Genomic DNA, 12871 nt, shown 5'->3' with positions numbered 1-12871 from the left:
ATCCACAGAGTACCAGCGACCCAGCTTCCAGGCGAACTGGATACAAGTACTGATTTCTGGAGTTGGCCCCAGACCTACTGACCATCCAGACCCGGTGAGCTGAGGAATCAGCATTTCACCAAGGTGCTCCGATGCGAGGCACTCTTTCAGAGCTACTGCTCCACGGTGAACGGCTGCTTGATCCAGAAAAGGCACACTGCCGTACGAGCCCGGGGTGTGCATCCCCACTCAGCCTGAGCTACTTGTCCCCTCTGTGAAATGGGAGCAAGAGCTCCTGTGTCACAGAGATGAAATGAGATTGAAGGGAGATACCATCTGCGGCTGTGTTTTGTAAACTCTGAAGAATATACACATGTAAGGGCCCTTCGCATTATCTTGGAGCCTCCCAATCCTGTTTCTGCAGCGTCATAATCAGGGCCCCTCCCCAGGCCCAGGAATGACAAAAACATCCCTTCAAGTTGACTTCCAGCTGGGGGGTGGGGCGCAGCGCCGGGCAGGGGCGAATCTACAAGCAAGGGCAGCAAGACAGGTGTCAGCTTGTCGTCTTTTATGTCAATAATTGGAAAGGAGCCCTTTGTTAAATTTAAAAAACTTTTTAAGGCCCGCTCGTGCACATTCTTATCTGCATCTTGCGAAACGAACATAATTACCCTCTTTTTACAGATGCTAAAACTGAAGGTTTTCATGGAAGTCAGATTTCACGGAAGGAAGATGTTCCTATCCTGTGACATTTGGCCAGATCACCTGAGCCCCCGGTTTCCTCCGCTGTAAAATGCGGTTGACAGCTGTTGGTGGGATTTTAGAGAAGGTCTGCGCTGTGCCTGGCATGGGCTGGCCCACCCAGTGGCACTATGGGTCCACCCACAGCACCTGCTCCAAATTCCCTGCTCTCTCCCTTATGTTCAGGTACTCTGGGGGGCTCTAAAAATGCAAAACGAATGAGGACATTTGGGGTGGCTGCTGGCAGGGAGCCATGTTCTGCCCCGTAATAAACTGGACGAGGAGCTAAGAGTCTTCTTCTGAGAATATTAAAATGTCTACTGACCAAAGCAGGCTTCTCCTGAATCTATTGATTAAACACAGTTATTGCACTGGGCCAGAATTGGGACTAGGAACGTGCAAGGGGGTGGCCCAAACCCAGTTTGGAGTTCCCACCGTCCTGCTGTCTCCCCAAAGAAGACTCCACTTGGTAAAGAGTAGAGTTCCCTGGGCAAAGCCGTGGGCCGTCCTCAGGAATGTCACTCAGGTAACTTCACCTGACATCACCAGGTACCGAGAGCTTCCCTGGTTGAAGGCGGACACACAGCCCCGCCTGGAGCCTGAAACTGCCAGAGGCAAGAGCCAAGAGAGCTGCTACAGAAAATGCCTGGAGGTCAGGCCCGGGGCCACCTCGTTGCTGCGCTTCCCCTCAGAAAGCTCTTCCTCCCTCTCGCCCCCTTCATTCCTTCACTATTTACTGAGCACTTGCTATAGGCCGGCTTCCGGGAACAACAAAGATAAGTAAAACCGTCATAATTCTAAAGACAATAAAAACGAAAATTAAAAAGATCTAACAGTTACTGAGCGGTCTCGGCCAGGCCCTAGGGGTTCAGCCAGGTAATCCGCACAGCACCCCTCGGAGAGATGCAGGGATGGCAGGCCTTGGGAACACTCGGGAATTGCAGTGTTACGGGCCAGACAGGCTTTTCAGAGGAGGCAATAATTCGGGGCGGGGCGGGAGGGGAAGACAGAAAGAAACAGCAAGTGCGCAGGCGCCGACGTCGGCCTGTTGCCTGTGAACTTGGGGAAGGCAGGGAGCCTGGTAGGAAGGGTGGCGCAGGTGAGGGGCCCCAGAGACCAGGTCCTGCCCATGAGAAAGAATGGGGGAGCATGATATGGGGAGGGCCTGCAGGGGGCGCTCCGGCTGCGGTGGGGTCTGAGGCAAGACCAAGTCAGAGAGATTTCCAGGGTGGGGCTGTCGTGCCTGCAGTGGCTCTTGCCCAGACACAGCTCAGGGTCACCTTGGGGCCTGCGTGTGGGACTGTGTGGCCAGTGCCTCACGCGCCGTGTGTTGGGGTCTCTATTCATCATCGTCGCTGGAGCCGGCGACTCCCTGTGCTGTCCTGCTCCGAGGGGCCCAGGTCCCGGCCAGCCTTCCTGCTCTGGCTCCCGTGGACCTGTCCGGGCATGACTCTGTGATCCATTTCAGATCTTCAGCGTGGCCAGTCCCAGCCCTTGGAAGTCCATGACGAGGGCTGTGACCTCCTGAACACCTCGGATTCAGAATCCAGAGGGAGCCCTGCATCTGCCCATCTTCTTGGTGGGGCAACTGTTCACACCAAATGGCAGGTTTGGAAACTTGGACATTAGGGAGCAAGAGAGCTATCATATTAAAGGGCTTTCTATCATTTATTTAGAACAAAATGGCATGCAACATTCTAAAACTGACTGGACCACTGGGGTTAGAATCAGATGCTTCTGGGATTCAGATTCTAGCTTTGCCATGTGTGGCTTTGGGCCGATACTTAACTTCCCTGAACCTCTGTCTCTTCATCCGTATGTGAAGACAGAAGAATGTGATGTATGCACACAGCCTGGCTTACAACAGGTGATGGGTAAAGGGTGGCTACTGTTACATTTTTACAACCAAATCACTTTGTGGAAGTAACTATGTGTTGAAACTGTCAGCGGACCCGTATGGCCCAACACTGGAAAAAACATTCACAAGCATTGAAAAGTGGTGAGATTTCACTCATAAACTTTCTTTTACAGACATCCTAGAAGCCATTTTGGATAAAACAGATTCACGAAAGAGTGTAATAGGTCAAGGAGAAGGGACACGCTAGTGAGAAAGCATTTTGCAACCCATGAAGAGATAAGGGTCATTTGTGAAATTATTCAACCTCACCGGGAATCAGATTATACTATCCAACTAACAGACTTTCTCTTTCACGCTCTCCTCCTTCCCTCCCTTCCTTTCATCCTTCCTCCCTCCCCCTCCTTTCCCTCCCTCCCTTCCCCCTTCCATCCCCCTTTCCTTCCAGCCTTCCTTCCTCTCTTTTTTTTTTAATCAGAATAGCAAGGATGACAAGGATATTATGGACGAATACACTTAAAGATGGCTAGCCATAGTCTAAAGGTACGTCTTCCTTTTTTTCCTCCTTTCCTTTCTTCCTTTTCCTCCCTCCCTTCCTCCTTTCCTTCCTGTTTAATTTTTTGTTATTTTTGAGAGAGAGAAAGGGAGAGTGCGTGGGGAGGGCCAGAAGGAGACAGAGAATCTGAAGCAGGCTCCATGCTGTCAACGCAAAACCTGACATGGGGGCTAAAACCCACAACGTGAGCTCATGACCTGAGCTGAAGCGGGGTGCTCAACCAACTGAGCCATCCGGGTGCCTCATCCTGTTTTACTGTTTATGACGGAAACTGTGAGCATGCACTAAAGTGGAAAAGAAGGCAGGAGATGGACTTCCATGCCCCCATCACCAGCTACAGTTATTTTGTCACTGATCTTGTTTTATTCATTCCCTTGTTCCAGTAACACTGCGTGTTTGTAAAGTTTTTTTTTTTTTAAGATTGTATTTTTTTTTAATTTTTTTTTCAACGTTTATTTATTTTTGAGACAGAGAGAGACAGAGCATGAACGGGGGAGGGGCAGAGAGAGAGAAAGACACAGAATCGGAAACAGGCTCCAGGCTCTGAGCCATCAGCCCAGAGCCTGACGCGGGGCTCAAACTCATGGACCGCGAGATCGTGACCTGGCTGAAGTCGGGCGCTTGACCGACTGCGCCACCCAGGCGCCCCTAAAGATTGTATTTTTAAGTAATCTCTACATCCAACACGGGGCTTGAACTCATGAAAGATATTTATAAAGTTTTAAGGCTGAATGGCGATACTTATTGCTAATGCAGCGAAGACCAAGCAGCGTTTAAAATTACATATTCAGGGGCACCTGGATGGCTCAGTTGGTTAAGCATCCGACTCTTGATCTGGACTCAGGTCATGATCTCATAGTCATGAAATTGAGCCCCGAGTTAGGGCTCCCTGCTGACAGCACAGAGCCTGCTTGGGATTCTCTCTCTCTCCCTCTCTCTCTGCCTGCCCCCCTCCACCTCTTGCATAGTCTCTCCCTCTCTCTTCTCTCTCTCAACAATAAACTTAAAAAAATAAATAAAATTACGTATCCAGTGTGAGATTTGTAAAAATGCCTATAAAAGGTCCCTCCGAGCACTGACTATATCTTAGATGCTGTGCAGTGTTTACTCAAAAGGTGGGAGCATTATGAATGCCTCTTACAGATGAGGAAACTGCTGTTCAGAGACATGAAATCACTTTCTAGAATACCCCTCAGGTGCTAGGTAGTAAACTCAGGCATGGGTGGAGCCCTAGATTTGTCTGGCTCTACAGCCCAAGGATCTGACCGAGCATCTGCTACGCTGGGAATCAAAATGTTACCAGTAGTTACTGGCTGAGCAGTGGGATTAGAGGTGATTTCTTTTTCTTCTTCGTGCTTTTCTTCACTTTGCAGCATTTTCCAATGAAGCTATTCATTTTATGTTAGCAAAAAGTATGTTCCGACTACATATTTTAAATTGTGTATTTAAAAGTTCAGGGAGAACATATTAGGAACATGTGCTATACAAAGAACTAGCATGGCCAATGTGAAAAAAAAAATCCTATAAACTGATAAGAAAACAGATAATTCAGGGTAAAAGATGTGATTCAGAAACCCAATGGCAAATGATATAATAAAGACCATGGGAGTGCCTGGGAGGCTCAGTTGGCAGTGTGACCAATTTGTTTCCAGCTTAGGTCATCATCTCATGGTTCTGGGGATCAAGCCCCAAGTCAGGCTCCTTGCTGACAGAGTGCAGCCTGCTTGGGATTCTCTCTCTCACACTCTCTCTGCCCCTCCCCCACTTGTGTTCTGTCTCCCTCTCTCTCTCTCTCTTTCTTCCTCTCTCTCTCTCTCTCAAAATAAATAAGCTTAAAAGAAGAAGAGATCCTGTATCTCACCAGTACCCAAGTAATGACAAATTAAAACCACAATGAGATAGCATTTTCTATTTATCAAATTAGCAAAAATCAGAAGGATTGATAATGGCCATCATAAGGAGATGGGGATAAGAGGCACTAGTACCCACTGCTGGGAGGATGGGGGCACTTCTAATGGTAACTATTAACAGCAAACACCCACCCCATCAGACCCAGCACAAACCCAGCCCTTGTAAGACCCTTACAGAAATAAAAGCAGCAAGGGTATATGTTCACGAACTGTTACTGCTGTATTATTTGTAGGAAGGAAACTGGAAAAGCCTCACTGCCCACAAATAAGAGAATCTTTTAATGCGTCACAACCCATCAATTCAATGGAATATCAGGCAGCTGTTAAAAAATATATATAATTAGATCTGTCATGGTTTGTGAGATCGAGCCCCACATCAGGCTCTGTGCTGACAGCTCGGCTCCTACTTGGGATTCTCTCTCTCTTCCTCTCTCTGTCCTTCCCTCATTCCTACTCCCTCTCTCTCTCAAAATAAATAAATAAACTTTAAAATAATAACAATAATTGCATCTGGGGTGGCTGATGGGCTCACTAGGTAGAGCATGCAACTCTTGGTCTCAGGGTCGTGAGTTCAAGCCCTACACTGGGCATGGAGGCTGTTAAAATCAAACAGACAAAAACAAAGAAGGAAAAAATAGATCTGTAAGTGATGGCTTGTGAAGAGAAACGGAAGGTGCAGAGTATTGTGTATGACCTCATTACTCAAGCATGGTCCCCTGTCCGGAAGTGCTGGCCTCACCTGGGAGCTTGCTGGAAATGCAGAATCTTGCCCCTGTCCTAGACTGGCTCAGAATCTGAATTTTAACGAGATTCCCTAGGGAAGCACTAGGTCTCTGGTGTGATTCCAATGGGAAAGCCTCCTCAGGTTTTGTGGCAAAAATGGACAGTCGTCCACCCCAATACACCCTCTCCTTCTATTCTGCTGGCTTCCTGTTTTTCACCGGCACATGGCCACCCAGGATGAAGGTATATTTCCCAGCCTTCCTTGCAGTTTGGTGGGACCATGTGGCTAGGCTGTGGCCAAGAGGACAGAACTGGAAGTGAAGAATGTCATTTCTGCATTGTGCCCCTAAGAGGGCATATGCATGTTTGCAAAAGCACCGCTGAGCAAGAAGGAACGTGTAAAATGACGCCCTTGAAGTGGTCACTGTGGGTGGCTCCAGCGTGGGACCAGTCTGCAATCGCACTCAACATCCAGACAACTCTGGGGAACGTGATTTTTCCCATTTCGTAAGTAAATGCCTGCAGCAGCAAGAATCTTTACAGCAGGACGCTCAACTGACACGGATTCCAGCCTCCAAAGACGCCAGTTTTCCTTCTCTCCCTCCGTCCTGCCCTCCTTCCCTCATCCCCTCCTCCTCCTACAGGTGGGCAGAGATGTGGTCCCAGGGCAGGCAGGGCGCAAAGTAGAACAGGCGGGGCTCCTGGATCATCTTCCACGGCTTTATTTTCACTTCTCCTGTCCATTCTCCAAGGGCAGTGGGGGATTGCCTGGTGAGAGGGAGGGTTTCCACAGTGCCCCTGCGGGCGCCCCACACTTCCTACTGGTAAAATGGCATCAAGGGCCCCCATCGGTTCAAGACGGGGAACTTGACTTTGTGGTGATGAGGACAGAGGCAGCCAGGCAGTAGGAAGTAGCCTTTGCCCTCCTTGGCGGCAGGCTGGCGCTCGGGCTCCAGGAGGCACGGAAAGTGGGCGCTCTGGTAGACGCGGTTGGGATCGCCCTGGGCCAGGTACAGAGCGTGGGAAACCGGGTACACGGAATGGCAGAGACCGGTGAACCTGCCTTCGCCCTCTGCCGTGGTCGCCCGGTCTTGGTCTCGTGGTGGGAAGAAGCCTGGGAGTCCCAGGTCTCTGGCGGTCATGGGAGGAGTTTTGAAGGCGGGGTACCCATCCTCTAGCTTGGGCTTGGAGCTGGGGATCGGCCTGTACAACTCTTTGTCCCGGAGCTGGGCATCCAGCTTCACTTGCTGTGGAAATAAATCACACATGAACCGAGAGCTGAGCTCGGTGGGAGGCGAAGCCTCCTTGGCCTCATCCTCCAGGGAGCACACTTCTCTTTATTTAAAAACCATTGGGGGCGCCTGGGCGGTTCAGTCCTTTGAGTGTCCTACTCTTGATTTGAGCTTGGGTTGTGATCCCAGGGTGGTGGGATCCAGCCCCATGCTCAGTGTGACGCCCGCTTAGGATTCTCTCTCTTTCCCTCTGCCCCTCTCCCCGACTCATGCTCTCTCTCTCTCTTAAAAAAAAATTAAATTAGTTTTTGAATGGTAATGTGTATGACTGAGGGCAATACGGAAATAATACAAAGGGTTTTTTTAATTTATTAAAAATTTTTTTGTAATGTTTTATTTATTTTTGAGAGAGAGTGCAAGCAGGGGAGGGGCAGAGGGAGAGAGAAGGGGACAGAGGATCCAAAGCAGGCTCTGTGCTGACAACAGCAAGCCCGATGTGGGGCTTGAACTCACGAACCTCCAGAGCAGAACCCAAGCAGAAGTCAGATGCTCAACCAACTGAGTCACTCAGGTGCCCTTCTTCTTCTTCTTCTTCTTCTTCTTTTAATGTTTATTTTATTTATTTTTGAGAGAGAGAGTGAACAGGGGAGGAGCAGAGAGAGGGAGACAGAATCCCAAGCAGGCTCCCCTCTGTCAGCACAGAGACTAACTCAGGGCTTGAACTCACAAAATGAGAGATCATGACTTGAGCCGAAATCAAGAGTCAGACGCCTAACCGACTGAGCCACTCAGGTGCCCCATGTATCTTTTTAGATATAGTTTATGTACATATAAACATATAATGAAGTTCCACACACCCTTGGTTTGTACACAAATGCACATTATAATCCCACTCTGCACTTTGCTTCCACCAAATACTATATCCCAGAAATTGTCCCATTTTGTTTGTCTAGATCTTCTTATTTTTAGGGGCGAAACCTCGAAATAGGAAAGGATTTCTTAAGACTTCAAAAGAGCAGATGATACAGGGAAAGATGCTATATTTTGCCAGTAAGAATTGGGTAAGAATTGCGATTCACTGAGAGGAAGTGAAAAGATGAATCACAGCCTGTGAACTTTTGCCACTTTATATAACTAACAAATGAAACATGTCTAGAATATGTAAAGAACTCCTACAAATTATTAAGAAAAAGACAAACATCCCACTAAAAAAAAAAAATGGGCAAAAGGCAGGACAGACATCTCACAGAATAATAAATATCCGGAAACATGGGATCACAAGAAAATATTATTTCAGGGGCGCCTGGGTGGCTCAGTCGGTTAAGCGGCCGACTTCGGCTCAGGTCATGATCTCGCGGTCCGTGAGTTCGAGCCCCGTGTCGGGCTCTGTGCTGACAGCTCAGAGCCTGGATCCTGTTTCAGATTCTGGGTCTCCCTCTCTCTCTGGCCCTCCCCCGTTCGTGCTCTGTCTCTCTCTGTCTCAAAAATAAATAAAAACATAAAAAAATTTTTTTTAAAAAAATTAAAAAAAAAAATATTTCAAACCAACCAAATCAGCAAAACTCTGAAAGTCTATCAATACCAAGTTTATGGCAAGGTTGGAGAGTTACAGAACTGACTGTCTCTGCTGCATCGATGTAACAACTTTGGCAAATAGCGACGTTACCTGTGACCAGCAATTCCACTCCCGGGGCGGTGGATACATTAGGCTGTGCAATCCGCATTGCAGCACTGGGCAGTGGGGAAGGGTAACAAAAAAGTAAAAACCCAGATGGTCAACGGGACAGGCATGGTGGCACATCCATGCAGTGTAGTACCACACAGCAGAAATGAATAATATATTATATAAAATACAATGTTCAGCAAAAAATAAAAGTCACAGAAGAGGATGAATAGTATGATCCAATATATAATAAAGCTCAAAAGGCAAACCTAAACAATTTGTTTGAAGGGACACATACATATAGAGTAAAGCTATTTTTTAAAGAAACACACAAGGGAGGGGAGCCTGGGTGGCTCAGTTGGTGGAGCATCCGACTCTTGATTTGGCTCAGGTCATGATCTCACGGTTCGTGAGTTCGAGCCCCACGTCAGGTTCTGCACTGACAGTGAGGAGCCTGCTTGGGATTCCCTTTCTGCCTCTGCCTCTCTTTCAGAAATAAATAAATAAACTTAAAATAAACACACACACACACACACGGGAATGATTAACCCAAAATTCAGAATAGTGGCTACGTCTGGAGGTGGGAGGAGGTGGGAGCAGGGAGGGGCTAACTAGGGCTCTCTGGTACTTCTAATGTGCTATGTTTTAAGCTGGCTGATAATGGGTACATTGGTGTTTGTTTTGTCAATGTTATTTAAACTGTAAATGTATATTATTTACACTCTTTTGCATGCATGACTTAGAGTTGATGTACATTTTATTTTTTTTTTAACGTTTATTTATTTTTGAGACAGAGAGAGACAGAGCATGAACGGGGGAGGGTCAGAGAGAGGGAAGCACAGAATCTGAAACAGGTTCCAGGCTCTGAGCTGTCAGCACAGAGCCCGATGCGGGGCTCGAACTCACGGACCGCGAGATCGTGACCTGAGCTGAAGTCGGCCGCTTAACCAACTGAGCCACCCAGGCGCCCCTAGAGTTGATGTACATTTTAAAGCATACATACTCACAAAACATACACATAAAAGACTTCTTTAGGGGCGCCTGGGTGGTGCAGTCGGTTAAGCATCCGACTTCAGCCAGGTCACGATCTCGCGGTCCGTGAGTTCGAGCCCCGCGTCAGGCTCTGGGCTGATGGCTCAGAGCCTGGAGCCTGTTTCTGATTCTGTGTCTCCCTCTCTCTCTGCCCCTCCCCCGTTCATGCTCTGTCTGTCTGTCCCAAAAATAAATAAACGTTGAAAAAAAAAAAAAAAAAGACTTCTTTAGATGTCCTGGTATCAGATATTGTTCTAAGTAAGTGCCCCAAATATCCACGCTCGTAATACAAATGCAGTAAAGATGATTTCAGTTGGCCATTGAAGAAAAGACAAGACCCAGCGACTTCTTACCTCCTGTAGTGTGACCCTGGAGTATTTGTGCTTCCCGTAGGGTTGATAGTCAATCATGTAAGAGCTCTGGTATATATCTAAGTCCACAGGGGCCTAAAGGGCAAGGGAGATTACAAAACAAGAGATCCCGTCTTGCCATTCTTCCACCTAAAGGCAGTCGTGGCTTCTCATGGTCTACAGGACCAAGACCAACTTTTGGGCTTGGCATTCAGAGCCCTTCACGATCTGGCTTCTACTGACCTCTACCACCTCATCCCACTTGGCTCCCCTCCATGCCCTCTGTACACCAGCCTCGCTACAGTCTACTCTTCACAGGTGCACATGCTCTTATCTCCCGCCAGAAACACCAGTGGTACTCCTCACGGACTGGCAAACTCCTACACATTCTCCAAAACCCAGGTTAAATTTCGCCCCAAAACATCCATCCCACCCTTTTATTCCTCACCTCCCCCAAATTAAACTTTTTCTCCTCCGCTTTCATACAACATTTTACGTCCCTCGTTGCAGCACTTATCGTGGCGAATTGTAATGGATTTAATGAAGCACACAAGGTTAGGACCTAATCTTGGACATCTCTGCAGCCTCAAAACCCAGCACAGGGACCGACACACCCACGATACCTAATACATGCATGCTGAATACGTAAATGAACCCTCAGAACATTGCAAATCCTTAGCTTTCCCCTACTGGTTAAAAAACAAGAAAAAAAACCCCCACCATTTCAGAATGATCATCATAGGGATCCCCAAAGCGCCTGGGCCTGTTTGTTACAGCTGCCCAACCTCACGGTCCATGAGTTCGAGCCCCGCGTCAGGCTCTGGGCTGACGGCTCGGAGCCTGGAGCCTGTTTCCGATTCTGTGTCTCCCTCTCTCTCTGCCCCTCCCCCGTTCATGCTCTGTCTCTCTCTGTCCCCAAAATAAATAAAAAACGTTGGAAAAAAAAATTAAAAGAAAAAAAAAAAAGCTGCCCAACCTGGAAGTGGCCACAAGGGACAGACAGAAAGCCACAACACTCACCTGTCTGGAGTACACCACACCTGCCATGGCAGATGACCTAGACACAGACAGGTTGGTTAGCCCTGCTTCTGCCACATGCCGGGGAAACAGCCATTGTCCCCAAAGCTGTGCCAACCGAGCACAACTGCCCCAATCCTCTCAGCCCCACCCTGCACATGACTCAGTCACCCAGGGGTTGATGGCAGCAGGGATCAATGGGCAGGTGGACAGGGGTCCTGGGACAAAGGGGCATGAGCAGGCCCCAGACCGAACCTGAGCCGATGAGAACATCGGATTCACCTCTCAAGCAGGGCAAGTCGTGTGCTGGTAAATATTTAACAACCACCTTTGGAGGCAAATAAATAAGCGTTTACCGATTTCTGCTTTTCTGTCGTGCCAATGCTCCCACCATGGCCCATTTCAAGCTACCCACATAACGCCGCACTGAGGAAGCAAGCCATGGGCCTAGGACTTAGAGGTGCCCTGATTCAGAAGCACAAATCATGTTTTCCAGCAGGGATCGGGAGCATCCAGGGTGAAGAAGCTTCTGCATTCCCAGTTGAATGATAGCCACAGGTAGGTCCAATCCTGCCCCTCGACCCGCCCCCCCAGCCCTGAAGTTTTAGCGGGGAGCTCACAGCTGGGCACTGGGGAGCAATCTGAGCTCACTCTGTCTTGTGTGCATGGACCCCTAGGCTCTTGACTGGTACTCCATTTCATTCCCATGGAACACAGCCCCGAGCCTATTCCATTCAGTGGGCTGTGACCCAGTGGGGTGGTTGCCAGACCTCAAAAAGTCCCTACGCCCCCTCCTTTTTGTGCATAAAGAGCTCCCCTCCTGGGGCTGGGGGCCAGCTTCAGTGCAAACAGCACCTACCCCTCCTTCTACCAAGCAGATGACGACGTTCCTGCCCTTCCAACTCCAGGTGCCCTTGCCTCGTGAAGAGTCCTGTCTCTGTGCCCCACCACCACACCTGTCTTTGGGATGAACCCTGACCTGTGTGATGCAGGCTGCTTTGATCACAGCCCCTGGTCATTGTGATGGGTGACCAGCTCACCTCCCGGGTGTCTGCCCCTGACTCAGCCTCTCAGAGCAAGTCACTGATGTTCCAGCACACCTGAGCCAGCATGAGCTCTAGCAGCAGCATTGGAAGGTACATGGGAGGCAGGGCCTTTACGGTACTCTACAGTCGGTCGTTTCCAGGAAAGGAAGGTAAACAGAACCCCACATGGATTTTGACATCAGACATTGCGTGACTCAATCCACTGCATACCATAGCCCCTCCAGGCAGGCCTCTGTTGGCTGAAAGGCTGGCTTGTCCATCCTCTGTCAAAATTTCACCCTCTTTCACGCCCTTTAGGATGGCTATAATCCAAAAATGAAACGTAATAAATGTCGACAAAGATACGGAGAAACTGGAGCCCTTGTGTGCCCCTGGTGGGAATCGGAAGGTGGCACAGCCACTGTGGAAGACAAGATGGCGGTTCCTCCAAAAATCACACCTAAACAGAATTACCATATGATCCTGCAATTCTTCCTTTGAGTGTGTGCTCCAAAGAATTGAAAGCAGGAGCTCGAACACATACTTGCCCAACCATGTTCATGGCAGCAGTATTCACAATAGCCAAAAGATGGAAACAACCCCAATATCCATCAACAGGTGAATAAATAAACGAAACGTGATATATACACATAATGGAATACTATTCTGTTTTGTAAAAAGTTAAAAATTGTTAATTCCAGTGTAGTTAACATGCAGTGTTATACTTGTTGCAGATGTACAATACAGTGAGTCAACAGTTGTATACATCACTCAGTGCTCCTGACAAG

The 12871-nt window shown here is 48.5% G+C and overlaps 1 protein-coding gene across 3 annotated transcripts in view; it reads right to left on the bottom strand.

The window, feature by feature from the left end:
- Window positions 1-5482: 5482 nt before the first annotated feature.
- The window catches only part of TEX37 (testis expressed 37), a 45779-nt gene continuing 38390 nt past the window's right edge, over window positions 5483-12871 (bottom strand). Inside the window, exons 1-3 of one of the 3 annotated variants that reach the window (XM_047068701.1) lie at window positions 11062-12083; window positions 10045-10137; window positions 5483-7011 (exon numbers count right to left, since the gene is read on the bottom strand). In XM_047068701.1, coding sequence (XP_046924657.1) covers window positions 6583-7011; window positions 10045-10137; window positions 11062-11088 — 549 coding nt within the window. In that variant the 5' untranslated portion in view covers window positions 11089-12083 and the 3' untranslated portion in view covers window positions 5483-6582. Of the gene's footprint in view, window positions 7012-10044; window positions 10138-11061; window positions 12084-12871 lie in introns of those variants that run through there. The other 2 variants (XM_047068702.1, XR_006960213.1) reach the window with 2 other exon arrangements.

This window comes from Lynx rufus, unplaced genomic scaffold (genome assembly GCF_022079265.1).
Source record: "Lynx rufus isolate CCGP_SWC_20201006 ecotype Redwood Valley unplaced genomic scaffold, mLynRuf1.p SCAF_8, whole genome shotgun sequence".
NCBI lineage: Eukaryota > Metazoa > Chordata > Mammalia > Carnivora > Felidae > Lynx > Lynx rufus.
Note: the sequence above shows the minus strand (reverse complement) of the source record. Positions and strands in the feature narration are given on the sequence as shown.